The sequence below is a fragment of the Scatophagus argus genome, chromosome 5 (assembly GCF_020382885.2).
Source record: "Scatophagus argus isolate fScaArg1 chromosome 5, fScaArg1.pri, whole genome shotgun sequence".
NCBI lineage: Eukaryota > Metazoa > Chordata > Actinopteri > Scatophagidae > Scatophagus > Scatophagus argus.
Genome location: NC_058497.1, coordinates 24,410,683 through 24,438,211, shown reverse-complemented (window position 1 = coordinate 24,438,211; position 27,529 = coordinate 24,410,683). Strand labels below are relative to the sequence as shown.

General features: G+C 45.5%; 4 protein-coding genes across 7 annotated transcripts in view; 1 reads left to right on the top strand and 3 right to left on the bottom strand.

The window, feature by feature from the left end:
• The first annotated feature begins 508 nt into the window (after nucleotides 1–508).
• si:dkey-182i3.11 (leucine-rich repeat-containing protein 15) lies at nucleotides 509–5,543 on the top strand. Its single transcript, XM_046389944.1, has 4 exons — nucleotides 509–810; nucleotides 2,449–2,539; nucleotides 2,805–3,032; nucleotides 3,339–5,543. Exons 3-4 carry the CDS (start codon nucleotides 2,817–2,819, stop codon nucleotides 5,217–5,219), a joined length of 2,097 nt encoding a protein of 698 aa, XP_046245900.1. The 5' UTR covers nucleotides 509–810; nucleotides 2,449–2,539; nucleotides 2,805–2,816; the 3' UTR covers nucleotides 5,220–5,543.
• A 117-nt stretch (nucleotides 5,544–5,660) lies between these two features.
• LOC124059236 (zinc finger protein 850-like) lies at nucleotides 5,661–15,913 on the bottom strand. Its single transcript, XM_046389088.1, has 12 exons — nucleotides 15,700–15,913; nucleotides 14,629–14,965; nucleotides 14,304–14,372; nucleotides 12,739–14,207; nucleotides 11,107–11,418; nucleotides 10,059–10,157; nucleotides 9,353–9,584; nucleotides 8,955–9,025; nucleotides 8,455–8,580; nucleotides 7,930–8,212; nucleotides 7,025–7,770; nucleotides 5,661–6,674 (listed from the first exon to the last, which is right to left on the bottom strand). Exons 1-12 carry the CDS (start codon nucleotides 15,811–15,813, stop codon nucleotides 6,408–6,410), a joined length of 4,125 nt encoding a protein of 1,374 aa, XP_046245044.1. The 5' UTR covers nucleotides 15,814–15,913; the 3' UTR covers nucleotides 5,661–6,407.
• Nucleotides 15,914–15,946: 33 nt separating this feature from the next.
• On the bottom strand, nucleotides 15,947–20,426 carry LOC124059693 (oocyte zinc finger protein XlCOF6-like). The gene is made up of 4 exons (XM_046389937.1): nucleotides 19,812–20,426; nucleotides 19,018–19,340; nucleotides 18,618–18,687; nucleotides 15,947–18,453 (listed from the first exon to the last, which is right to left on the bottom strand). Exons 1-4 carry the CDS (start codon nucleotides 20,227–20,229, stop codon nucleotides 16,859–16,861), a joined length of 2,406 nt encoding a protein of 801 aa, XP_046245893.1. The 5' UTR covers nucleotides 20,230–20,426; the 3' UTR covers nucleotides 15,947–16,858.
• Nucleotides 20,427–25,901: 5,475 nt separating this feature from the next.
• LOC124059691 (spectrin beta chain, non-erythrocytic 4-like) overlaps nucleotides 25,902–27,529 on the bottom strand; it is a 59,237-nt gene continuing 57,609 nt past the window's right edge. For all 4 annotated transcript variants that reach the window (XM_046389930.1, XM_046389931.1, XM_046389935.1 and 1 more), the window contains 2 exons: nucleotides 26,958–27,000; nucleotides 25,902–26,818 (listed from right to left, as the gene is read on the bottom strand). In XM_046389930.1, the coding sequence (XP_046245886.1) occupies nucleotides 26,507–26,818; nucleotides 26,958–27,000 (355 nt within the window). In that variant the 3' untranslated portion in view covers nucleotides 25,902–26,506. The remainder of the gene's footprint in view (nucleotides 26,819–26,957; nucleotides 27,001–27,529) is intronic.

Sequence of the window (27,529 nt, the reverse complement as noted above, 5' to 3'; positions counted from 1 at the left end):
CATAGCTCCTGATACCATTTTCACATTTCAAGGTTACAAGTCACGTACTGAAGAAGAGAAAAGAGATCTGATATTATGCCAGCTTGCGGCATCATTGAAACTGTTACCCTGCCAAGGCAAAGTGACTCAGCAGTTTGTCCTCATCCTGCCCTGCTGAAGTGTACTGGAGCAAAACATCACATTGGAAAGACTAATATAAACCTAAAGAAACATACTAACACCTTATTTATTTTCATTGCAGGCCAGAAGATCACATTTTATTGCTATCATTTCTGACTTTATGAATATGTACTGACATGCAGCATCATATTGATCAGTTACTGGTTTGAAAGATTCTTTCTTTTTTAGTGTTGAGTGTTAGCTTTGGTACAGTCTGGGACTTCTATTTCATTTTGTTTTTGCTAAAAAACTAAAAAGTCTACCTACATGCAGAAACGGCGAGTAAAGCTTTGAATTTCAGAGTCACTTATCTGTTAAACCTTATTATGCTTTTTTGCACACTGAGTGTTTTGGTGCAGGTGGATTGAACAGGTGAAGTCATCAGCATGACTGATCTCCACTGATGATGAGCTCCAGCTGATCCCAGCTTCTGCTTCTCCGCCCTAAACTCCACCAAACGTTTGGCTCTGACGGCTGTCCTTCAGTCCTGTCCAGACTGTCAGACTCCGGGTTCAGCTTGGTTATGAAAGACTCACTCATATGAGAAATGTGGGAAGACAGACATTCACGTCAGGCCTGAAGTAAAACTAAGCCACAACATTTTGGTAAACCTGTGACTTCTACATCTTAGGGCATAAAGAAGATAAACACGTACGTACGTTTATGCCATAAAATGATTGAGAGTCTAATGAGCTGCAGTGTGGGGGGAATGTAAAATGCTGTTTGTCCATGTCTTCATAAGTTCCTGTGTTCCCAGACTCTAAACACTGACACACAAGACTGCATCAATATATGTTGTCACAGTTACTACGTACTATGATATAAATGTTTAAAAAGGAAAAGAAGAAAGCCACATTACACTTTTCATTAGTATTAAATCGGATCCGAGCACTAACAAGCCTTAAAATTAAGGCTTAAAAGCAGGTGCTCTCACCTGTGAGCACTTGGATTCATGTCTGTCTGTGGAAGTCTTACCTGAACTGATCTGGACCTGCTGGAGCGAACCCACGGCCTCATCCTTCCCTGGCACTCCCACTTCCTGCTTATGAATGAGACTTTCAGTGACCTGCAGAGGAGGACGAGGCTGATGCCGGAACAAAGCAGCTGAGCAGCAGACAAGCGGACTCGCTGTCGTCTTTCAGAGAACACGGGCGGACAAAGACAGACTCAGACGCAGAGCAGAAAGCTGCTGCTGAAACGGCGAAGGGAATCGATGCTGGAAAGAACAGCCAGTGCGGCGGTCCATATTTCCACGGACTGCAGAGCCTGTTCTGAACACTGTGTTACAGAGTACAGAGCATCATTAACATCACCGTCCGGTCAGCTGTGCATAAACCAATTAGAGGAAAAAAACAGTGTGGATGTGGAATCGTCAATACATCTAATGGGTTATGGAACAGGGTGGGGAGCAGCGGAGTCTGCTTCAGTTGTTTTCTACATTAGGGAGTGGTGTGTGTGTGTGTGTGTGTGTGTGTGTGTGTGTGTGTGTGTGATTTGTGCTGCTCTTTGAGCACGTCAGCAGGAATTGATCCAGCCAGTAGCTCATGCTGACCCGGAGGCCATCAACACACAAACAAACACATATTTAGCCTACAGCTTGTGTAACTAACTGCACCCTTATACAAACCTTAGCCTAATTTAATTTTGCAAACTAACTTTCCAAAATGCTTTCACTTTCAGGAGGTTCTCACTGTGGTATAAGTGCGACACATGCACACTCACAGACTCGTGTATACGTTTACATGACTAAACCACAATCCTAAAGTTGCATTTTGAAGTCTGGACTTATTAAAATGCTATTTTCCATCTCTCATGCAAAGCTTAAATGAAGCTATTCAGCTTTAATTTTGAGCTACAAAGATAATTTATCTGTCTTTTTTGAAACTCACTTTTCAAATCAGGAAGCTCTCTGTATAAACATACATGATTTTATATGTTAAACCTACTAAAAAAATTCATGCAAAGTTTCTTATCCTGTTTCATTGAGCTTTTTTGCACAAACTGCTTCTGCTGATAAAGTAAAGCCATAAGTCAACTAAAAACAAAACTCGTTCCTCACTGAGTCTTGATTTCTGAATGAAGTCAAAGTTATCTGATGATGGGCCTTCTGATGTGGGTGCAGTGGGGACTTTTGGTCTCTTTCTGTCGTCTTGACAGAATCTATGCTATGCAGCTATGAGGTGCTTTTATCAGAGATGCAGGCACACAACCACATCAGTCTGACCCAACTCTGTTAGCACATTTCTTCTAAGAATATTCCTCTCATAACCACACTTTCCTCTGCAACAGACAAACGCAGCTTTTCCAGCCAACAGCACAGTCAGTCTGCAGTCTCAGCTTGTAGCAACAACATCCTGCAAACGTCGCCTTCTCACCAGTGGTAAGTCTGATTTAACATCGGTTACAACGGTCCGGCAATCTAACTTTTTATCTAACATGAGGTCTTCACAAATCAGCAAATTATGATGGCTTGCAACATGAAGGAAATAAAATCTATTCAGAATGTTGGAAACAAACAGTATCGAGAACACTTCTAGATATACTTTGAAAATATTGTTGTGATGTTTTGAGCAGTTTTAAACTTGAAAATAATATTACAGCATTCTTCTGTTTCGATTCTCTCATGTCTCCATGTTTGTTTTCAGCCGGAGCCGACCATGTTGGCGGCCTTGACTCTGGTCTCCTTGAGTCTCTTAGTGCGGGCGTCTGACCTGTGCCCCCCAGCCTGCCAGTGCCTCCACAATCTGACCACTGTTGTGTGCAATGAAAAAGGACTGGAGCAGATCCCAGAGCTGTCGGATGGCACAGAGAAGCTGTATGTCTCATACAACAACATACAGGAAATACCAAAGCGTGGCCTGGAGAAGCTGCAGGTGAGAAACACACAGCGGCCTGTAAACTGCACTGTGGCTTGTTAAGTGGAGACTCCTGCTGCAGGAAAGTCAAAGTCAATGACTCCAGCACATAGCCCATGCTTAAACTATGAATTGTTCTTTCTGATGTTTTTTTAATGGATTGATTGGGCAAAAAAAATTAAACAAAGACCTCAATGGCCACCTGAGCTCCCAAAACACTCAAGTTTGATTCATTATCTTACACTGATAATTTGAAGAATTTTCTACGATATTTTGGAAGAACTATATACAACGGACGTCTCCTTTTCTTGACTATCCTGTTAGGTCCTGGACCTGACCAAGAATCAGATGAGCGTCTTCCTATCCCACAACCCAGTTTGGCCCAATATGACGCAGCTGTCGAAGCTCTTCCTGCGTGACAACGGCCTGGTGTTACTATACCCCGGTCAGTTCCTAAACTGTCCTGCTCTCACCTTACTGGACCTGAGTGAGAACCAGATCGAACATCTACCAGTCGGATTCCTCCACGGATTAGCTAATCTGACCACGCTCATTGTGAACTTTAACCAGATTCAAATGTTACAGGTTGGTGGACTGGAGGGAGCCTTCGCTCTCGCTGACCTCTACCTTCGCCATAACAACATATCAAAGATAGAGGAAGGTGTGTTCAAGAACTCAACTGTACTGAAGAATCTCATTCTGTCCAGAAACAGAATTGCAAGCATGGACAAGGCCAGCCTCGGAGGAGCGACAGAACTCACACAGCTTGACCTGAGTGACAACATGCTGGTTACTGTCCCAGCTGAGGCACTGAGGGATGTAAACAGGCTCAAGTATCTGAATCTGCAGAAGAACAGATTGGTCAGCCTTCCAGAGGACTGCTTCTCCTCACTGAGCTTGTTGGAGCATCTAGACTTGAGCAGAAATGAGCTGACGACTCTGTCTGAGGGATCGCTGAGAGGTCCGACCCTGCTGAGGGAGCTGAGCCTCAGTAACAACCTCATAGAGTCTCTTCCCTCAAAGGTCTTCAGTGACCTGAGCAGCCTTAGGCTTCTTGATTTGTACAGCAACAGATTGACATCTCTTTCTCCGGACATATTCAGCAACATGAGCAATCTGCACGAGCTGCATCTGGCCAACAATCATATCTCTGCCATACCAGCTGGGGTATTTGATTCGCTGTCCACACTTGAAGATTTACACCTGTCCAACAACTGCATCCTGGAGCTCCACCCTGATCTGTTCAAGAAGCTCAAGTCACTACAGAACCTGTACTTGGAGCACAATGCTCTCAGGCACATCCACAAAGGTGTTTTCCACAAGATGAGGTCCCTCAAGGAGATACATCTCAACAACAACCACATTGGGTCTATACATCACTCAGTCTTCCGTGGTTTGGTGAGACTAAATCTACTGAAGCTCTCACACAACCATCTCTCCTCTCTACATCCAGACCAGTTCAGGGATCTTGTCAGTTTAAAAGAGTTAAACCTAGATAAAAACCACATAGATAACCTTCCCAAAAGCCTGCTCATGAGTCTACAAAGTCTTCTAATACTGGATCTGGACAACAACCACATCTCAGAGTTGTCTCCTGATGACTTTGTAGGGTTGACCCACCTTAAAGAGCTCAATCTGAGCTCCAATCAGCTTCAGGACATCCCGGCCAACACCTTCGATGTCCTCCACAACCTCCGCAGGCTTCGGCTAAGCAACAACAGCCTGCATAGTTTACACTCTCGGCTCTTTGCCCCACTTCGGAAGCTAACAGAACTCAACTTGGATGGAAACAAGCTGAATCACTTGCAGCCTGACGTATTTCAAAGACTTACAAACCTGCAGAAACTGAATTTGAAGTCCAACCAGCTCAGAGCTGTGGAGAATGGGACTTTGGAGTACCTAAGGAACCTTTCTGCTGTCCACCTGTCGGGTAATTTGTGGGACTGCAACTGCTCACATATTGCCTACATCAGCAGCTGGGTCAACGTGCACAGGGACAAGCTTGGAGACCAGCCCATGTGCTCCTCCGCCTTTCCGCCCTCTTCCTCCTCACCCTACTCTCAGGAAACACCACTCTCACAGGCAGCTCTGTCTCCGCTGTCGTCACAAGATCATTGCATTAGCAGTACTGCAAGAGGCTCATCACCCTCATTTCCTCTAGAAGTGCTGAATCTGCTCTGTCTCATGGCTGTCAGCACACGATGACGTCCTCTGTGGTGGTTTTGTCCTTTTTTTCACCCTTCCTCTGCTTTTCATGTCAGCTCTGAGTTCACTGTACGTTTTAATATCTGTAAAGGCATTCAAAATTATGTAAATAAGATTGATTCTGCTAAAGTGCACACATTTGCGAGCATTCTTGTAAAATATCCCAAACTCTTAATAATTTTACTGTCCATTACATCTGGAAATAAGGGAGCACAATTAAGTGGTGCAACTTAAACTTCAAAGTCAAGCCTGACTGTAAGGCAACGTGGACTCAAGCCCAGAAGTGATTTGCAACCAGCTGCTGGTTTTGTGTCTTTATGATACATTAAAACAATTTATCATTGTTGAGTGTTTGTGTGTGCATTTGATTTTGACAATAAAGTACAGACAAAATGAAATTTTGAACTAAAACTAAATAAAAAAGACTGACCACCGGTTGTCGGTTGTTCAAACCAGCACAGTAACTTCAGTAGACGCGTCTGCAACCCAGCACACACACATGCGAACTGTTGCTTCCTGTTAGCTGGCTTTTTAATGTTTTAAGTTGAAATTATAGCCATGATCACACACACACACACACACACACACTGCGAGCCTCTTAAATTCCATTATTAAACCCCCTAAAAGAAAAACAGAACCGTTTTCAGGTGGGATCAACCATCACATATCACATCAGTCTTACAACTTAAACAGGGCTGTTTAAAGGGACAGTTCAAGTTTTTCAGAAACCCAATGAGGCTAACGGGGAGTCTGTTCCTCTCTTCAGCTGTGGTGTCTAAAAGTCAGATTCCGTCTGCCTTTTGTTTCTGTGCTTCAGTATAACAAGTTGAGAAAAGTTGAGCAAACGGCTCAAGGCTCTCAGCAGGGACACCATGCATCCTGAATTCCTGACTGCACATCTTTTCTTGCCTGATCTGTTAAAGCTTTCATTCCTGTTTACAACCACAACAAGATGCTCACCTGAGCGTCTTCTGAACGTGACGGCGTACACGGTACCTGTCCCCACCTCACCTGAAGGTTCAATCATTAGCTCACTCAGTGAGACAAACAAATCAGCTAAACCCAACTTCATAAACATCAAAATCACTTTCACCTCAAACTCTTCCTTTATTATCCACCCCCCCTCAGCAGGTACAGGGGAAGCTAACACCGCTAACAGCACAGCAGGTGTCTCCTCAGAGCTCAGTTTCAGACGTAGAAACACTTATGGTCCTTCAGGTTCCTCAGATAGGAGAAACTCTTGCCGCACTTGTCGCACATGAACTGTTTCTCCCCGGTGTGAATCTGCTGGTGGGCTTTCAGGCTGTTGCCCTGGTTGAAGCTGCGTCCACACGTGTCGCAGCTGAACGGCTTCTCCCCGGTGTGGATACGCTGGTGTCTGTTCAGGTTGCCCATGTTGCTGAAACATTTCCCACACGTGTCGCAGCTGAACGGTTTCTCTCCCGTGTGGACCACCTGTGAAAACAAAACGGAGGAATGCTATCGCCACGAGACTGGAAATAAATCAAACAAATCTGCTCCCAAGACGCCAAAGCACCCGACAACTTAAACATCCTGCTGCAGGGGCTCAGTGTGGGTGAGACTACATGATGGTTGTGCTGACATCAAATTTGATTTACCAAAAAGTGTTTATGCTCCTGATTTAAACAAGCCGCATCACTGTGAATGTCAACAGGAAGTGTCACACCTGTAACCACGCCACTGCGGCAGGATGGCATCCTGATATGTGAGGATTTCGATCATACTGATGCTGCCTCTGGTCTGTGAGCTCTCCTCCTTTCCGACACGGCATGAAGTAAACCCACCTGGTGTGTTTTAAGGCTGCTGTGCTGTGTAAACATGCGACCGCAGATGTCGCAGGAGAAGGGCCTCTCCCCGCTGTGCGTCTTCAGGTGAATCTTCAGGTAACTGGGCGACTTGAAACTCTTCCCGCAGAGGCCGCAGCTGTGGGGCCTGTCCACCGTGTGGTGCTGCTGGTGCGAGCGCAGGTCGGTGATGGAGCTGAGCCGCCGGCCGCAGAGCACGCACGTGCACGGAATGGTCGCCGCGTGCGTCTGCAGGTGGCTGCGAAGCGAGTCCACGCAGGCCACCGCAGTGCCGCACGCCACGCACGCCAGAGAGTTCTCGCCCGAGTGAGACGTCTTCTGGTGCATCTTCAAGGCGCTCTTCTGGATGAAACACTTGCCGCAGGTCTCGCAGCTGAAGGGACGCTCGCCGGTGTGTATCCGCTGATGGCCTTTCAGAGTGTCGGCCTGGTTGAAGCTTTTGCCACACGTCTCGCACCTGTACGGCTTTTCGCCCGTGTGAATGCGCAGGTGGCGCTGCAGGTTGCCTTGTATCGTGAAGCTTTTGTTGCAGTACTGGCAGTTGTACGCTCGCTCTCCCGTGTGGACCATCTGATGCATTTTCAGGCCGTGGGCGCGGTAGAAGCTCTTCCCACACTGCTCACAGCGAAAGGGCCGGACCTCAGCGTGGAGACGCTGGTGGTTCCTCAGGAGCTGCTTCAGGGTGAACCCTTTCCCACAGACATCACAGGTGTGTGGTCTCTCACCTGAGTAGGAGCAGGAATGAGATGTGAGATGCTTTCTAGTGAACATAAACGTGCTGCAGCCCCGCTGAGCCTCTCAGACTCTTTTCGCTCAGCTTCTTGAGGAGCTTCTCCTCGTGCCTCCCTCGCTGTATCATCACAGACTCAGGGAAAAACTCTCACCTGTGTGGAGCAGCATATGTGCGCTGAGGCTTCGCTGGAACGAGAAGCCTCTGCCGCACTGAGAGCAGTGGAAGGGCTTCTCCACGTTGGCCCCGTGGACGGCCTGGTGGGCTTTGAGCTGCAGCAGCTTCGTGAAGGTTTTCCTGCAGTGCTTGCAGCTCAGAGGCTGCTGGTTCTCAGCGCTCTCCTTCTTCGCTCGGCCCCGATGGGACTTGGGCTTGACAGCGCGTTTAGGTCTGGCGGCGTATCCCGGGTCACCATCATCGGGATCTTCTGGCTCCAACTGAGAGAAAAATGACACAAATTGTTTATTCGTTTGCTTTAATGCACCTTTTCAGTTTGTGACTGAAGTGGTCGTGGAGGGTCAGCGGTTTTCTCTGCGTACACTCCGCTAATAAACGCAGTTCATCACACAAACTGACCTTCACACACTCACTGAATGAAGACACAAGCAAACACAACACAAATAAGAAAAATAATAACAAAAAAAGTAATAAAAACGATTTGTGTATTTGTGAAATCAACCTGGTAGTCTGGGTCGTCACCATCGTCCTCGCCCACGTCGTCTCTGAACTGACCAGAATCAGGAGACGCCTGCTCGGCAAACGCCTCCAGTCCTTCCTCCTTTATGACCACAGGCTCGGCACTGTCCTGAGAGGAAGACAGAGAGGACACAGACAACATGGCGTCTGTCCTGAGAGGAAGACAGAGAGGACACAGACAACATGGCGTCTGTCCTGAGAGGAAGACAGAGAGGACACAGACAACATGGCGTCTGTCCTGAGAGGAAGACAGAGAGGACACAGACAACATGGCGTCTGTCCTGAGAGGAAGACAGAGAGGACACAGACAACATGGCGTCTGTGAGGTGTAAGAAGCTCAAAATGAAAAGTCATGAGCCTCCTCTCAGTTCTGGTTTTGGTTCTGATCAGCGCGACTGGGAACGAGAGACCAGAAGAAAACCCAGTTCAGCGTAAACAAGGACGTGTCTTGGATCCTCCGCAGGAGACGGGACGGGATTTTACCTCGTAGGTTCTGCCTTTCCAGAGGTGAATGATAGGCGACCTCTTGACTCCAGCGTCTCCACTCGTCAAAACTGCAAGAAATCAGAAAGCTGCGAATGAGTACACAATAACGACGTCTTGACTCCAACAAGACCGACTGCTGTCAACGTCAGAGGAGCCAACACGGAAGAAAATTTATTACCTCGTCGACGTGTGAAAAACACGAGACATCAACAGTTCAGTGAAAACTAGTCTGATTTATTCACATGAGCTTCAGCTGGTGACGTTTGAGCAGAAACATGAAGTCAAGTGAAGTACGAGTAACAAGTTCAAGTACTTCGTTACGTTCCATCACTGCAGTTAAATATGAACACGCCTCACAATAAAAGCACCCGACGACAGGATAAACTCTTCATCACCTCTGCGACTCTTCCTCCCCGAGTGCTGGACGGTCTCTCCTTCTGCTCCGCCAGTCGGAGGCCTCTTGCCCTCCTTCGGCCTGACGCCGCCGCCGCCACCACCGCCGCCACCCTCCGTCAGCTCCTCCGCCTCCTTCTGCCCCCCGCTGCCCTCCAGCACCAGCTTCAGCTCCGCCTCTGCCACCTCCAGCCTCCTCCTCAGGTCCTCCGCCTCCGCAGCACCCTGGGTCACCTACGAGAGACGCACACGGTGACGAATCCTGGACGAGTGCTGCAGCATTACAGACGCTTTGAAACGCTACTTCAACGACTGGGAGCAATCGTGTTATCAGACCAAAGACGATTGATCGGCGAGTCATCTGCAACTACTTTGATAATCTTCTCAAGCACAAATAGTTGAGATGAATCAATTCATAAACAAAACAAGAAGCTGACAAGACGAAAGCGAGTGTTAGCTGAAGCCACAGGACTTAAGTTCCATCAACGCTGCTGAAATTCATTCATTCACAAATCAACTGATGCTATACTGAACGAACATGAATTAGAACCAAAGTCAGGACCAGGAGAGCTCGCTGGTCCAACATCCTGATACGATGACAAGCTTTTCCTGACAACAACAAGCAGAGCAGCAGCAACACAGCAGGTGAGTGTAATCAGAAGAGCTGACACTACAGCACCAAAACACCAACGCCGTGACGTGACGCACCTCCAGCTGCAGCGTGGAGGAACACTCATGGAAAAGCCGGCAGATCTTCTCCACAGCTTCTCGAGCCAGAGACGTCATGAAGACGTTGAAGCGGATCACCTGACGGGAGCAACACAGACCACACAGTGAAGACAGGAACTGGAGATCCCCTCAGTGTGAATTACAGCTAAAGCTGAAACAACTGACCAATAAACTGAACAGTCCTTCAAATTAAATTAATCAAAAGCAGTTTTGATACATTATTATCCTTATTTGAACTATTTATGAAGGGGAAATGCTGTTTTGGCCTGTTTTATAGCATTAAAAAGTGAATACTGGACTTTTACAGACTAACAAATTAAAAACAGCTCACATCATACTGCAAAGCAGCTGCAGCTGGTGTACCTCAGAGTCATACTTATGTACAGCAGGCTACTCGAGTACACGTGCAGTTAGAGTACTTCAAACCACCGGTTGTGTGTTAGAAGACAGATGGAGGTTTGTGGGCTTTTGAACATAAAACCAAATCATCTGTGGTGTGATGGTTCACAGCTGAGCTTCGCTGTCGTCACCATCACAGCAGCTCTGATCCGTTTAAAAGGCAGGAGTCAAAGTAACACAAGATGGAAATACTCACGTAGAGTACAGATACTTTAAAAGTGTACTTCACTTGACCAACAGCTCTCCTATGGATCCAGACACTGACTCGAAGTGTTACACATATTGTCAGGTAACGTTCGCCTCAAACGTCTGTAGACATACAGCAGATAGATAGGCCCGGGCCTCTTGTCAAACCCAAAATGGCGACCAAAGGTGGACTCCTGTCGGTCGTTAAGCGACCTCGACCAACATTTAAAGTTAATTTGACCTGAGTACACACTCCACCTGCATCGTGTTCCGGCGGTGGGCGCTTCATTGGTTTTAATCGCTGAAAGCTAACTAAAGCAGCTAGCTAGCTCTTCTATTTCTATGATCAGCTGGTTGTCGAGACGCCGGACAAGGAGGGAGTATCAATACGCCATCGGAGGAGGGACAACACCGGCACGCCGACAGAAACCAGTTCGCGTACCGTATCAGGCGAGGATCTGGCTGGGTTTTCAGTCCCACACGAAGACTCTTCTGGATGTGTTGAACCGGAGCCGCCGGTAACTTTAGTCATTTCTGTCACAGTCGCATTGACCATTATCTCCAAAATGGCGCCGACCTGCGCCTCCAAATCTGACATTCTGACTAATAAATACCTCAGCTGTATGTGTTCTTTCCTTTCTATAAATTTATAATGTAACAAATAGCTTGTGGTACCACAACATTGTCGTTGTGGGGGGACAAAATAAGTTCCACTCACAACTTTGATCCCATCTTCCTCTTCCCGGTTCATGTTCTTCGAAATAAAAGTCTCACTATGGTCCGGTATTTTGTCCGAGTACAAATCAGCTTCAGTCCTCGTAAGAGTTCAGTCATAAAAGCTTACACTTCTCCTTTTTAATAGTACGTCGAAGGTAGTCACGAATTACCCACGTAAATTGAAGTAGCTACAATAATAGCATCTTTGAATGTCCTTTCTAAATTGTTTTATTTTGAAATGCTTAACCGAACATATTAGTGTGACATTGTGGCTGACTTGACGCAAGTGAAGTTTACTGTGGGCATAAATTTAGAATTTAGCGTTACTGCCCTCCAGTGGCCAAAGTAAAGAACTACAACATCATAAATGTACGTCTAACGCGTGTTCTGTAACTTGTTCGTACAACAAATTTGGTTTGATTATTAATCGAGTGGTTATTAGAAATAACAACATCCGCACCAGAACTAGAAAATACAGTCTTGTTGAGGAGTTGTTTTAAAAACATCGTTTTGCTCTCGAAATGAGATGACCCCATCGGGAATCACGAGTGTTTACTGCCCTCTAGCGGTTACAATGAAACACTACACCGAGACAACGCAACGCGTAAAGTCAGACAAGCTGACATTCTACCACATCCGGTGGGTGGTTTCAAAGTAAATAAGCAACAAGTGGTGATATTGAAGCAGTCAAGTATTAATTGTAAGTAACGAACATGAAAAGATCAAATTCATTATTCTCTAGTGGTCATGTGTAAAAACTATAAAAACTACATTCTATAATAAATGTTAATTATGAACTTTGAAAAAAAAATAAAAAGCAAATAAAGATATAAAACCTAGCCAGACTGATCTTGAAAAATAAATTCTTGTTTAGTGTAAAGGTCACACTGAATTTTAGTTTTATCCACACATTTATTTTTCTGTGCGCTTTTGAACACATCATCTGATACTGGAGGAAAACTGAAAATATGACAAAAGAATTATATAATTTAAAACAACCTTCATTTAATAATTTCTAGCTTTATCTGCTGGCTGCATTTATTGTTGAGGGCAAATCAAAGTTTCCTATTTTACATTTTAGATTTTCACAGAGCTTTTGCACAGAGATGGACCACTTTTGTGGCCAAGACTCTAGAAAACATTCTGAATAACACGAAGCCAAAAACCTGTGAGCAACCCTTTAGCTTAAACCTGTGGTCAGGGCTTAGCTGCAACCAGAGAACTCAGTCAAGTGTTTTATCCTGACAGGAAATAACAATCTGACATCTACCACAGGCAAGAATCCAAAGAAATAACTGCCTCGTGTTTATCACCACCAGAGGATCAGTTTCAGGACGAGCGACGCCACCGTGTCTCACTCAGCAGTGAGCGTGCTCCCCAGCATCTTCTGGTATTCCTCGGTACACTTGTGTTTCTTGAGCAGCCTTGAGTCTGAAAAGCCGAGTCCGCAGCTGCTGCAGGAATAGGGTCTCTCTCCTGTGTGGACCTGCATGTGAAACTTGACGTGTGTGAGCTGCCTGAACCTCACTCCACAGACCTCACACTCGTAGGGTTTCTCCCCCGTGTGGATCCGGAAGTGTCTCAGGTAGTTGCTGTAGATCCTGAAGGCCTTGCCGCACTGCTCGCACTTGTGCGGCTTCTCTCCCGAGTGCTGCAGTTTGTGGGACTTGAGAGCCTGCGGGATGATGAACCTCTTCCCACAGACGTCGCAGGCGAACGGCCGTTCCCCCGAGTGGATCCGTTTGTGGTAGTCGTATGAGGCTTTGTAGAAAAAATACCTCCCACACGTGTCGCACTTGTACTGCATCTGACCAACGTGAACGAGCTCGTGTCTTTTCAGCGACGTCACAGAACTGAAGCTCTTGCGGCAGCTCTTGCAGCTGAACGGCGTCACGTCCACCGTCGTTCGGTCCCGTCGACAGATAATCCTGCGGTTGCATCGCTCTCTAGCTCGTCTCCTGATGACCTCCCCCTGTCGTTCAACATGACTTATTCTCTGGTGTTTCTGCAGCTGGCAGTTGTAAAGGAAGGTCTTTCCGCACAGGTCACACATGAATGACTTTGAGGCCCCGTGAACGAGCATGTGCACTTTCAGCTTGTTGTCCTGTATGAAACTTTGCCCGCACACCTGACATTTGAACGGTTTCTCACCTGTGTGAATGCGAATGTGCCTCTTGAGGTTTTGTTGAAGGGTGAAACCTGCTCCACAAATCTCGCATATAAACATCTTCCCCCTGTGGACCGCCTGGTGCGCCCTGAGCGACCTCCTCTTCACAAAAGCTTTGCCGCACACCGTGCATTTGTACGGATCCTCGCCGGTATGAACACTCCTGTGGCACTGCAGCGTGAACGCGTACCTGAAACTCTCCCCGCACTCGAGGCACTTGTGCGGCTTTTCGACGGTGTGCACGACCTGATGGACCTGCAGGCTGTACTTGCTTTTGAAGGCCTTCCCGCAGGTGGAGCAGACGAACGGCCTCGTGTCCGTGTGCACGCGCTGATGAGTCTTCAGGTGCATTTTTGTTTTGAACGTCTTCTCGCAGAGATGGCATTTGAAGGTCGTGCACTTCTTCTTCTTCTTCTCCTCGTGAAACAGCAGGTGCTGCTCGAAATCCGCTGAGCTCCTGAATCTCCTCGGGCACCGGTCGCAGGCGAAAGGCCACCATTCTTTGTGAGTGTTCATGTGCTTGAGCAGGTGAAACTGATGGTTGAAGCACTTTTTACAGAATTCACACTGAAAGAGCTTCGCTTTCTTCTGGACTTCTGCTTCCTGCTCAGTGTTTCTGGATTCTGTCTTGCTCGTTGTGGTATAATCCTGTGAAGTGTCTGAACAGGAATGGGAAACGTTAGCACACACGTCCAGAGTCTTTGTTCCTCTGTGTTAATGCGATTTACTTTCACGTTTACCATTTAAATTCTCACCTTGTCTGCTGGCTGATTCAGACGTCACCTCCTTTGCTGCCTCTCCACCACCTGAACAAGCAGTTACTACTAAAGAAACGAAACAAAGACACTGACTGAAACGCTGTATTCTGAGCATCAATATGTGCAATTTGTGTCATTTTACCCCAAATCTTTAATAACATCACAGTCAGAATCAGAATTCCTTTATTTATGATGTGGCGTTGAAATCGTAATCATGACTGTGGATGCATCAGCAGTCGAATTTAACTGACACGTACAGGAGGATTTTAACCAATCATGAATCATCTGTAAACCGTACTGCACTGAAACGCATCACCCTTACCTGCATTCTGCATCCCAGCAGCAGGGGGAGATTCTGATTCTCTGACTCCCCCCGTTGACTTGTCTGTCTTCTTTTTCACCGTCCCAAACAGCTTCATGGTGAAGACGAGCCCACTGTCCTTGAACAGGACCGGGCAGCCCTTCAGGACATTTTCTCTCCACATCCTGGCATTTTCAAACTTTTCACTCATGGTCTTCAGCTCGCTCTCCAGCTGTCCCACTCTGGCCTTCAGAGTCTTGTTTTCATTGTGCAGCGTTGAGGACAGCTGGGAGAAAATGGCGCTGATCTGTCTCGTCGCCTCACGTGCTAACATTTCCACAATGTTGTCAAAATCTGGCTGTGAGGATCCAAATAAAGCATTTGTTATATAAATAAACAATCTATTAGCTAAAAATGAGCATGTGATGTTGGATTAAAAGTGAGCCTGGTGGTACAATTGCTGGATAATAAATTACAATCAACAGAAGACCAATGAGAATTCATTAATAATACAAAAACAATGTGCCAAGCTATTACATTAATAAGAGAATCATGTTAAAATTAGCTATTTGTGTTAGACTGATTATTTACTTAAGTAAAAATACACAAGTATCATCAGAAAAATATACTAACAATATTTATAATGTACACATCATTAACTGTCTGATAAATTTGTCATGTTAATTTTGATCTTCAGTGATTAATAAGCTTCAGGTTGTGATTTGCTTCCCGGTCGCTGGGTGGCGGTAACGCACCATCTTGTTTACCAGACGCCACTAATAAAAAAACAAAAACTGAAATTTTACAAACCACAAATAACACCCTGTATCAATGTTTACACCTCAATGCAAACAATACGTTTATTTCCCCCTCAGAGCTTTAACGTGACGACTCAAGCTAGCGACTCTGTACTAGCAGTCCGCCATCTTTATTACGCTTGGCACTCTTGTTTTCATTCCGTCGGTACAATCTCCTCCAGTTACAGTATTTCCGGCCCGCTCTAACAGTCTCTGATAGCCGGTCAGAAAACTTCTGTCACCAGCGTTAATACGAGCCGTTACGTTACGTCAGTATTGCAAACCGTTAGCTCACCTTATGGCTCACACTTTGCTCCTTTGTCGAATTTCCGAAAACATCAACGGCGGTCTTAATGGCTTCCTCCATGATGGACTTGGTTTCTGAATAAAACACTACGTTTTCTGACATTTTACCTTTAAAGCTGAGAGCTGACTCTCACAGCAGAGGAGGTAAAAGGCAGAAGAGCAGCGCGCCTCATTCCGGAAATGGAGGTAGCACAAAGGTAAAAAACACAACTTCAAAATAAAGCTCTTAAAGTTCCTCCAATTGAAAATATTCTTTAATTGCAATACAAACAAAAATATATACACAGTGCCCATAGTACACAGAACTATACATTAGAGAGGCATTTTACAATTTCAATTTTTACTTGAAAATAATTACATCTTAATGGCATTCTGTTGAGGAATTATGAATGCCCAAAACATAAATTAATACAAAGCAGTTGTAAAAACAAAATTTTAAAAATAACTAAAATTAACTAAATCTTCACTTTAATATCACCTCAGCTAATGAAGTCAAACATGAGTTATTGTCAGGATACCTTCAAAACATGAAGCTGGCATCTTCTCTGCATTTGACACTGTTGGAAACTTTGGGATTTTTAAAAGGTAAACAGTAGCATCTGTGTTTTCAATTATTTCAAAAGCTAAGGTAAATACATTATTTTTTTTTTAAAAAAAAAAGAAAAGAAAAAAAATAGACTAAATGCCACCAACATCGCTGCTAACCTCTTCGGTGAATAAAGGGCGCAGAACTGTGACTACGTTCAGTTACTGTCTTAATTACTCCCTTAACTCTAATAAATCAAGAATAATAACAAATGTGTTACCACAGCCCCAAAGTGTGAACTGATTAACAGCCAAAACAAAAGCTATAAGTTTATAATATGAAGAAAATAAACCCCCCTTTGCCACAGTGAAGCTATCACAGCCAAACAGTTTGTATTCTTTTTCAATGACTGCAACAGCTGACCATATTTTCAAAACTACAATGGATGAATTTTTAAACCAGTATGTTAACTGAGCAAACTGTATCAGTTCAAAGGCACCGAACCACAAACAAGAAATTTTGTTTCCCTGAATACAACAAACTGCTGTGTCACTCATTCACTAAACTGACCTGAGTTCACCTCTTTGTTGATCAGCTGAGCGTCGCCGCGGCGTCGCGTCGCCTACGAGCCGTCACAGCTGTGCTTCTTGAGCTGCCTTGAATCAGAGAAGCCGCGGCCGCACTGCTGGCACGAGTAGAGCTTCTGCCCCGTGTGGATCTGCATGTGGGACTTGAGCTGATTGGACTGGTGGAACTTCCTGTTACAGTACAAACATTCGAATGGCTTCTCGCCCGTGTGGATCCGTAAGTGCCTGTAGAAGTTTCCGTCCGTTCTGAAGGCCTTGCCGCACTGGTCGCATTTGTATGGTTTTTCACCAGTGTGAATCCGCTCGTGCTGCTTCAGGCTGCCGGCGTGGAAAAATCTCTTCCCGCACACGTCACAGACAAACGGCTTCTCCCCCGAATGGCTCCTCTGATGATAGCTGAAAGAGTACTTGTTATGGAAAGACTTCCCACATAGGCTGCAGTTGAACTCCTTGTGCTCGCTGTGGCCCTTTTCATGAAGCTTGAGAGAACCCGCGGAGCTGAAACCTTTCAGACAAATTTTGCAACTGAACGGCTTAACCAAAGACTTGCTCCGCCTGCCGCTCTCTAAAGATCTTTGTGCGCCGTCTGTTTCCTCGCTCCTGTCGGCATGCACGTACCTCTGGTGTATCAGCAGCCTGCAGTTGAAGAGGAAGGTCTTCCCACACAGATCGCACATGAAAGGCTTTCTGGCGCCGTGGATGAGCATGTGTGACTTGAGCTTGGTGTTGTCGGAGAAGCTCTTGCCACACTCCTGGCAGGTGAACGGCTTCTCTCCGGTGTGAATTCGAATGTGCCTCTTGAGGTTGTTATTCAGGCTGAACCTCGCTCCACAGATGTGACAGGTGAACGGTTTCTCCCCGGTGTGGACCACGCTGTGCCTCTTCAGAGCAGTGCCCGTCCTGTACGACCTGTTGCACACGGTGCATATGAACGGAGTGATGCCCGTGTGTTTCCTCTTATGCACGGTCAGGGAGTGGGCATATTTGAAAGTCTCGTCGCACATGGTGCACTTGTATTTTCTGGTGTTGGTGTGAACCTTCTGATGGAAGCGCAGGGTGTCTTTACTCTTGAACTCCTTCCCACATGTCGCACAGCTGAACGGCCTTTCTTCCGAGTGCACGGCCATGTGACTTTTCAGCTGCACCGACGTCTTGAAGGTCTTGTCACAAAGCTGGCACTTCAGCGTCTGCTTCCGCTTCTCGTGGCGCAAGAGGTGGTTTTCCAGCGACTGTTTAATTCTGAATGTCTTCCCGCACTGATCGCAGGTGAACGGCTTTGGTGGTTTGGACCGCTGGTGACGCTTGAGGTGATTCTGAAGCGACAGCTCTTTGCGGTACGATCGTTTACACCGAGGGCAGGGGAAGGGCAAGGGGGCTTTGCTCGTCTGATGACGTAAAAGGTGATTTTCCAGAGACTTCTTTTCAAGGAAGCTCCTGCCACACTGCGCACAAGGAAAAGGCTTCTTGTGGACCTTCATGTGTTTCTTCATTTCACTTTTCCAATGAAAACTGACGTCGCACTGCTCACAGGAGAACCGTTTCACCGCCTGCGCCTCCTTCTTTTTAAGCCTTTCCCCCTGCACTCCGCCAGACGTGATGCTTTTCTCTCCAGCGCTGTTGTCAGCAGAACCTGCAGGCGAAGGGAAGGATCGCACAATGTCAGTCTATTATCACTGGATTTTATGTTGATAGTTCCCCTTTTAAGAGCGATGTGTCCTCTGCTTGTTCAGTTTCTTTTTCAAACTTAACTATAATGATCACATCAGGTAAGAAGTGACTGAAATCTGATCACACCTTCTTCAGCTGTAGAAGTTCCTCTCCTGTTTCTCCTCGTTCCAGCAGATGGTGGCTGTTCAGCAGACCTCTGGGATGCAAAAGCAAATAGTTAGATTTTAACCTTAAGAAGTTCAGCAGCCCAACAGTGAAAGGTTTCCTCCATATTTCATTTCCTATTTACGTAAAATCACGACACCATTTGAGAATAGTTTTTGGCTCAGTTTGATCACTAAAATGCTCCTGAATCTGTGACTGTTGCAGACACGTACACAAAAACACTGACAGGTGCAAAGGGACACTGAGAATAGTGCAGGTTCAAGATATTTATGACCGTGTTGTTTCCAGACAAATCTACAGGGTTACACCTAAAATAACAAAGATGCTCATCCCGTTCCTGCACCGAGCTCACGCCACTGACCGAGTTTGGACTGGGGGCGTCTTGAGGCACAGACCTCGGCAGCGCTGCTGGTTTCACGATAAGCTGCGCTACTCCCGTCGTTTCAGTCGACGATGGCGTGGGGGCCTGGGTGACGAGTTCGCTGGCACCCACAAACAGCACGGTGGGAGCGGAGCTGACTCTGCCGACAAACACCATCGGGGCGATGGCAGGTTTAGGGACGGTCGCAGACACATCAGATGAACTGGGAACAGTTTCAGTAGATCCCGCTGAAGGCGGCGGGCTGGACGTGGATTCCTTCTCGGTAACCTGGGGCACAGCAGAACCAGACAACACCGCTGCTCCTGTGTTGTTTCCAAGACACAGAGAGACAAAATGTCACATCAGCCTCATTTCAATGATTCATTTTCACCATCAGAGCAGTCTTACATGTTTATTACAAGAAGGGCAGGTTCATTAAGTGAAAGATTTATTCATGTAGAAATGAGTGAACTGGCACACAAAGAACAGAGTGACATTTTACTCATTGTATCTGAAGATATCTTGCATATACTGTACAACAAAAAGCAAAAATTCCTCTCAAATATCCATACAGATTGTAGATTGAAAAATTAACACACATTAATCCACAACTGACACTGGAACCGAATCAACTGTTAGTCCCCTATTGAAAACATCGCCATCTGGACACTTAAAGGTAAACTTCAAGACTTTCTCGAGCTTTCAATCCTAACGTTGACGCTTTAACTCTCAATCAGACAGTCTTGGTGTGGTCATCAGACTGACCGATCGGTTGATCGATGACTGCTCCTCACCTGTAACTGGGCCGTCCTGCGGCAGGATGTGGGCCGGGCCTCCCTGCGTGTTGTTGCTGCCCTCACTGATGCTCTTCAGCTCCTTCTCCAGCTGCTCCATCTCTCTGCCCAGCTGACCCACTCTGGCCTCCAGCTCCTGCTCCAGCTGCCCGGCTTTCCTCTGCAGCACATCCTCCAGCTGCTCCACTCTGGCCCGCAGAGCCTCATTCTCCTCAAACAGCTCCGAGGAGAACTCCGTGAACACTTTGTGGATCTGGACCACCAGACACTTCTCTATCTCCTGAATTTCGCTGAACTTCGCCTCCTCCCACTCTATGTTTGGCGCCTCTTTCGCCCAGACATCCCTGAAAACGGACACAATCGTCTGAATGGCGACTTCCACGATTGACGCCACTTCGCTACGGAACCTCGCCTCCATTTTCCTTCAGTCAAATTCAGATCTTATCCCGCTGCGTCCGCCATTTCTATCACATTTTAATCTTAAATAGTAACTTTAATCAGAATGAGAGGGAATGAACCACAACAACAATCGTTCTTCCGTGTAATGTAACGTTCACAAAGTCCTACATGGCAGCCTGTGCGTTTCTGAAAACATTCCGCCTTCCACATCCGCTTCCGGTGCAACGTCACATTTCAAAATAAAAATTCGAACGACCGCATTGAATTCAATAGGCGCTGATAATTCCAAACAAGAAACAGTATATCCTACTTTTGGTGGCATTACAGCTAAGTGAAAGCCTAATCATCGCATACTGAAATGTTTTAAAGCAATATACAAGAGGTTTAGTGGAACTGACTTTCTTATTAAAGTACTACTAGTATTACTTGTCTTGCACTGGGAGCTGATGTGGGCCTTTAAGGGCCATCGGGAGGTTGGATGTGGTATTTCAAGTAACAGACCTTTTACACTCAATGCCAACTTTTAGGGATCCCTGGAGGACACGAAAGACCTCCAGCAACTCCCTGTGATCTGCTTCTCAAAAATGACACACACAAACATTATCTTTTAATATCACAATCTGTATTGATCAAATCAAAGAGATGACTGTACAGAGCCAGTGATTTGCATGTCAGTTTTGATCATTTCTATACATTATAAGATCATTCATTCACTCATTTCAGTGTTTGTGTCGGTATGTTACAGTGATTGCATAGTGGAGGGATGGGACTTGAAGACATGCACAGCAGTGCCATAATAGGGACTTTATCATTCATGCAACCTCTTTGTCCTAATGTGTTTGTGTGCAGGAGGTGTGCACTCATTTGGCTTATGGGACAAATCAAGCATGTCTCTTCAGCATGGACAAGTGGCAGTTTTCCCAGAGTCACCACAGACAAACTTTTCTTATTTGTTTATACAGTCAATACCTCAGAGCCAATACATTTGTACATTAGGCTGCTTTAGTCCCGCAGACAGAGAGACAGACAGTCTGAGGGCAGACAGGCAGTGGTGCTCTGGAGTCCTGGGTGGAGAGAAACTGTTCAGCATTCACTCGTCAGCACTACGTTAGCTAATGTCAGAACGGTTTCCTGCTTGTTTGAATCTGCAGGAAGCACGTGAAGGCTGAGTGTGTCTCCTGCAGGAAGGTGCATTCAGGGGAAAGCTGACGTCAGAAGTTATGCATGAATGTAAAACTGAATCACACTAGCGTGAAAGATGAAACACTTCAAATAATTTGTTGAGATTATCTGGACATATTTTGAGTTTGTTAAAATTATCTCAAGACAAAAGATGATGAAAATAATCAAGTTAAGGTGTCCAGTTAATCTTGCTTTAAATGGCACTTCTGAAGTTTGCAAGGCTGCACATTTTCCTGCAGAAACACATACGGAGCCTCATTAACTGTAACACTGTGGAACAATATGGTGGCCAAAATGGCTTCAAGTCCACCTGTTAACAGGTTCCATTTTGTGTTTATGCAGCTTCATCAACATTTGTGTTTGTGAGTGAATCTCTCCCACGTCTGGAAACACAAAGGCAGAGACTCCTAAAGTGTTCAGAGCATTTAGTCCACATACGACTCCCAGTATCCAGTGTCAGCGGTGACCACTGATAAAACTGCTCCATAGGAAACTGATAATGAACTAAATTTCATGTTTATGGGATCATTTTGTAAGAAAACTGGTACATTTAGAGATTTAAAACACTCTAAACATTTTTTCAGTAATTCTGAATGAACTGCGCACATTCTTATTAATGTGTGGTTAAACTGACTGGCCCAAATGCTAAATTTAAAAAAGAATCCTATTTATATTTAGACAGGAGCAGCGGCCATTTTGACGGGCAAATGATGAGCATGAAAATCCCAGGCCAGTTAGCAAACCACATGTGCGTTAAGTTTGTAGGTATTTAAAGTCAAAATATGATCTTTTCCTGACACTAACAAAGTGCTTTTGTGGCTATAAAACATTTTAACACAATGTTTTCACACCACAAAACTAAAAATTAAAGGTTCAACAATCCCCATCACACTTTCATGGAGCCTCTTTCAAAAACCAAAAGATATTCACTTTTTAGAACAAAGAAAGAAAATATCAAGCTAAATCTTCAAGATCTTCAAGATTTTCACCTCCAGATTAAAGTCTCTAAATTTAATATTTCCGGTTTAGTGTAATTATTAATTATCTTCTGATCTGCATTAATGTCCAGCGAGGAAAGAAAACACTGACATTAAATACATTAATGATAAACCAAAAGGTATTTTATTCGTCATTTCATCTCGGCCGACAGACTGAGGTTGATGTGAACAGAACAGCACAGACGCACACAGACAGGCAGGGTTCCACGAGCTCAGCCGAACCACTGACGTGAACACTTCAGTCTGTCGTGACGTGAACACGTACTTGCACGCGTGTCAGTGTCTCGGCTGTAAAATGGTTCAGAAAACGCACTCTGGGTGTGTCAGTCCGTCAGACTCAGGACCCGACAGCAGAGGACTGAACCGTGTCATTTCACCTCTTTTGACTCGTTTGTTGTGTCCAACATGCATGTAAATGATTGCATTGATCTGGCATTCACACCTAATTCAGATGCATAAAGTGTGTTGAAATTAAACAGGATTAAAGAAAGTCCTGAAAACGTGACCGGACCGAACGGGTCAGGACAGAAGTTAAAATCCTGAAATCCTGAACAAAGTACAACCTAAACAAACAAACAGACATAATAATACTGTCATAACTTCAATATTACACTTTTAACAAACAGAGAACGTGATTAATCTGACAAATGAAAACTTCTGAAAACATAAATTCTGAATGGGACTCACGAGAGCCGTGGAAATGACCTGCTCATAGAGAAAGATGTAAACTCTAATGTTTAAAGTCCAACTGAAATCATGTTTAGTCACCCAGTTTTAATTATTAAAAGATCTTTGGGGAAATGTCAGAAATGCTCCTCATCATGTCTGCATTTGGCAGCAGGAGAACGAGAGACAAAGCAAACAAACGTGGCTTATGAGTCATGCGCAGATGACGTTTTATTAGCAGTGGAAATGCGCAGACAAGACTCCCTCATCCACTTTCTTCTGTGGCAAAACCAAAAGGCCCCATTTGAAAATAAGTCTGATAAAACAAAAATCTCACATTTGTGATGCCTGTCAAAGTTTGTTTTCCAGCGTGGAACTGGCTCAGCGCTGCCCCTCGTGGCTGTTGGGTCACCAACCATCAAGCACCAGTGGGTGTTGTTAGCCCTCCAGCCACAGGGGGCAGTAATGAACAAATTCCAACAATGAAGCAATGCAAAGATGAGAATTATACTTCCACAGAAGTGTTTTCAAACCATTTCTGTTTTTGTAAGAGGAAAGGATGAAGAGTATCTGCTGGTTTTGTTCATCTGGTGAGCTTCCCCACCTGCCTCACAGATCACCTGCTCCCCTGAGCTTTGCTCGGGAACCTTCCTTTGTTTTTTTCCTACAGTGGTGATGAAATGACCCGCCCCCACTCTGCTCTGATTGGCTTACCCTGATACGCTTGCCTTAACCCTAACCAATCATCAGTCCTCATGCCTAAACCTAACCAACCCAACCAACAAAGGCAAACTGAGCCAATCAGAGACACAGCAGTGTGGGTTCATTTCCTGTCAGGAAAAGAAAACTGGCACCTGGGCCGCAGTGGGTGATGGTGTCTGAATGGGGCTGGGTTCTTGTTAAAAGTATGTGGCTCTTGCTGTTATGGCCTGACCCCACCGGGCACAGCCCAGTGCTGGTTCTGTCTCTGCACTGCTTCAAACACCACCAGTAGTCTCACATGGTCATACCTGGTTAGAGGTCACTCATTATTATTCTGATATATATGTATAGCCTGGTGGAATCGAGCTTTAACTGTGCATACATAAACATACACACACATATCTAACGGTGACGGTACTGATTTAACCAAATGTGGTTGAGGAAATTTGACAGGTGGTCTGGAAACAAGTTGTCCACCTGTGCTGACAGAGAGCCAATAAAGAGAGAGAGCAAAGGACCTTTAAAGAGCAGATATGAGTGCAGTGAATTACATACATGTACACATAAGTATGCAGTAACACACGTATCTGCTGAAATAATATCAGCTGGACTGAAAGTATCAGAAACACCAGAAGTGTGCAGTAAACAAGTAGCACTGATACTGAAACAATATTCTAATGCGAGAGGACTTTTAAAAAGGATTTTAAACGCCATCTGACCCAAACCTGATCAGCGTGCTTCTACCACGACAGAAACGTAGACTTCAGACTTTGACGATTCTCGTTTTCCCTTTTTTCTGTTGTCTTTGTCTCTCTGTGGTTTATGGCTTTGTGGTGAGTTTACAGGAAGTAAAACATAAAACACTAACGTGTGGATGCCGACGCAAAGACGAGCTTCTCGTGATGAGTTATTTCTCTCCAAGCAAAACATGCAATCTCACAGCTTACAGACAGTTTAGCTTCCTGTTTCTCTCCACGCTGTGCCACCTAATTCACCTTGAATTCATTCGTTCCTGTTTAACTCTGCTGATGGGATGTTGACCTGGACAGTCTGCTTACACGTTTTAAACCTGCTGACTTGTATTGTGTGTGTGTGTGTGTGTGTGTGTGTGTTGTGGATCGAACGTGTCTGGAAGACTGAGGTGGTGTCTGAGAGGATGAACACATGAACACATGAAGCACACAGTACAGTAAGCACATACTAACAAAAATAACCTGAGAGCTATGGAGACCCTGGGAGCGGAGAGCAGCAGCAGCACACACACACACACTCACCCAAACACACACACACACAGATATTTTGAATTCTGTATATAAAAAAGGATGCAACAGATCTGTGCGAATAAATCAAAGAGAATATCCAAAGAGTGTTTTGATGTTGTAAGAGAATAAAAGAGTAGATGAGGCCAGTTTTCAGCCCGAGGGCCTCATTCATTAAAAACAAGCCAGATTTTGTGCTTATGGCCAAAGCCAAACACGTCATTTATCCCAAACTGATGCTGATGCTAAAATCAGAAGGTTACAATGAATTTCAAAACGTAAAGCTCAGCCTCTACGGCTACCAAAAATATCAACGCTGTCATCTTTTGCTGTTCGAGCTGTCTTCTTAAACATTGATTAATGTGAAATTAGACTTCTTTAACAAATGAGGCCCCTGGGAACCTGCCTTCAGATTAACTCAAGTTTTATCTCTCTGATCACTGATCCAAGAACTGTACACACTGGGAGCCCAAGTGGCTGCAGTGACCCTGCTGTCCTCTAGTCTTCACGTCACAGGTGAAACACCTGGTGAGCCACACACACAAATCTTCAGAAGAAAACCTTTAATGGTAAATAACCCCGGTATAAACAAAGGGGAGCTGCTCCATTTGAACTTGCTGGACAGATTTAATGTAAGAAAATCTAAAGAAAACTGACTTCTTGGTTATCTGAAGTTCATAATCCCGGCGGTTCATCTACTCTTCTCTTGTCTTAAATCATCACCTTCCTAAAACCAGCTCACCGCTGTAGCTGTTCGTCAGTGCTGATTCATACATGGCGGGTTTGCATGAATGCGGTTTCAATCCCACATGCTTTCGTGGCCGGACCTCGAGACAGATTGGATAAAGGGGAGAGAAGAGTAAACAAAAAGGTTTGTTTGTCTGTAAAATGTTTTGGCATAATTTCATTCTCTTTCATTTTCCGAGGAGTATTAAGACATAATGTAAGATGTCCTCGACTTACAGACAGACAGATAGATACAGTAGATAGGACAGACAGATGAGGAATACATACAGATACAGCTCATCTCATAGAAAAAACAAACGTGGAACAGAATGAGCTACGCTTTATCACACTATCAGCAACCAGTAACAGCCTTTGAGTTAACATGACGTCCCCTCTCTCTCTCGCGTTGACGCTGCCCGGGGGGAGGGTTTAGCAGCACGACACTCTCTGTGCAGTTCTCTCAAACGGCCACCAGGGGCGCAGTCAGTCTGTGTGTTCTCACGGAGACACAGAAGAAGAGAGCGAGCGAGAGAGAAAGAGGGGGAGAAAGAAAGACGTCTCCTGCTCCAAATCCGTCCTGTCTGTCCTGTGAGTTAGCCTGGGTCAGTCCTTCTGTCCTGTGTGTCACTTTCCATCCAAATACGACCGTTTTGTCGACGGCGTTGGAGGCGGAGAGAAGGAGGTGGGGGGCGTTCACTACCAGTCTACAGCCCTGCCTCCCTTCCGTTCATATGCTTTAATCCCGACCAATCCGTCATCCCGGTCACTTTTTCTTACCGGACTTTTCCGAACGTTTTGCGTCTGACTTCCCGCCTCGATCCGACCTCTCCGACCGTTCACCTCTCTCCTTCTCTCGCTCCCTCTCTTTCTCCTTTTCTCTTTCCGCCCGTTCGACCCGCTCGGCCCGGTCCGAGCGCTCGCCGCCTCGCTCTGACCTGTTGTCCGCCTTGCTGCCGTCGCGGCGTGTGCCCTCGTCGGTGGATGAGGTAGTTGGTTGGGGCTGGCCCCATTTGGCAATCTCCTCGTGCTCCGTAATACTTGCGGTGATGTTGTTCACCCACGCTTTGAGGTCTTCCTGCGAGGGGAAAGAGATCAGAGATGTCAGCTGATTGGTCATTTAATGTTTATGTCACCCACATGAGTGCTGCATATCTTATGTGATGAATAAAATAAAGCTATTTCCAGATGTAAACCGAAACACAGAAATGTCTCACCTCATCTTTTGCATGAAACAAAAACTCGCTTCCGTCCTTCGTTCTGCAATAAGCGGAGAGAAACTAAACTTAGAAACATTGCAGTGCAAAACATGTCTGGTGGATAACTTCAGATGAAATACGTGTGCTCAAACAGGACTCAAAAGAAACAGATTTGAAAAAGAAGTCAAAATTAAATTATCTGAGTTGATGTCAAAACAAAAATGAAACCTGATGCAGACCGAAACGATCAAACTGAGGACGAGTTTCAGTCCATGGACTCCGGTGTGGTTCGTTTGTGGTATAAAAGCAAACAGACCGACTACTGATACGTGACTGAAGCACAATCTGACACGAGGGAAGCAAAAACAACATGAAATACTCCTTTTACACTGGACAAAAACCCGCTAACATCTGGTTAGGTGGGAAAGGGCACAACGGGCGTTCCCTCGCGTGTCAAATGACTCTGCAGTGCTCACAGGTGATGGAGACAAACCAGTTTTCATTTCCCATCCGACTTGATTCAAGTAGCGCTCAAACATCGCTAAGTCAGCGTTGAGTTTGAAAGAGACTGAAGTACAAAAAACCACCCT

What these genes read in the sequence shown, in the direction of transcription:
- si:dkey-182i3.11 (XM_046389944.1), top strand. Translation starts at nt 2,817, where the DNA reads ATGTTGGCGGCCTTGACTCTGGTCTCCTTGAGTCTCTTAGTGCGGGCG. An exon ending in GTGGCCTGGAGAAGCTGCAG is followed by an intron (nt 3,033 to 3,338) that starts GTGAGAAACACA and finishes CTATCCTGTTAG; the next exon opens with GTCCTGGACCTGACCAAGAA.
- LOC124059236 (XM_046389088.1), bottom strand. Translation starts at nt 15,813, where the DNA reads ATGTCAGAAAACGTAGTGTTTTATTCAGAAACCAAGTCCATCATGGAG. An exon ending in CCTCCACGCTGCAGCTGGAG is followed by an intron (nt 9,585 to 10,058) that starts GTGCGTCACGTC and finishes CGTCTCTCGTAG; the next exon opens with GTGACCCAGGGTGCTGCGGA. An exon ending in GGGGAGGAAGAGTCGCAGAG is followed by an intron (nt 9,026 to 9,352) that starts GTGATGAAGAGT and finishes GATTTCTTGCAG; the next exon opens with TTTTGACGAGTGGAGACGCT.
- LOC124059693 (XM_046389937.1), bottom strand. Translation starts at nt 20,229, where the DNA reads ATGGAGGCGAGGTTCCGTAGCGAAGTGGCGTCAATCGTGGAAGTCGCC. An exon ending in GCAGGACGGCCCAGTTACAG is followed by an intron (nt 19,341 to 19,811) that starts GTGAGGAGCAGT and finishes GAAACAACACAG; the next exon opens with GAGCAGCGGTGTTGTCTGGT. An exon ending in AACTTCTACAGCTGAAGAAG is followed by an intron (nt 18,454 to 18,617) that starts GTGTGATCAGAT and finishes CTTCGCCTGCAG; the next exon opens with GTTCTGCTGACAACAGCGCT.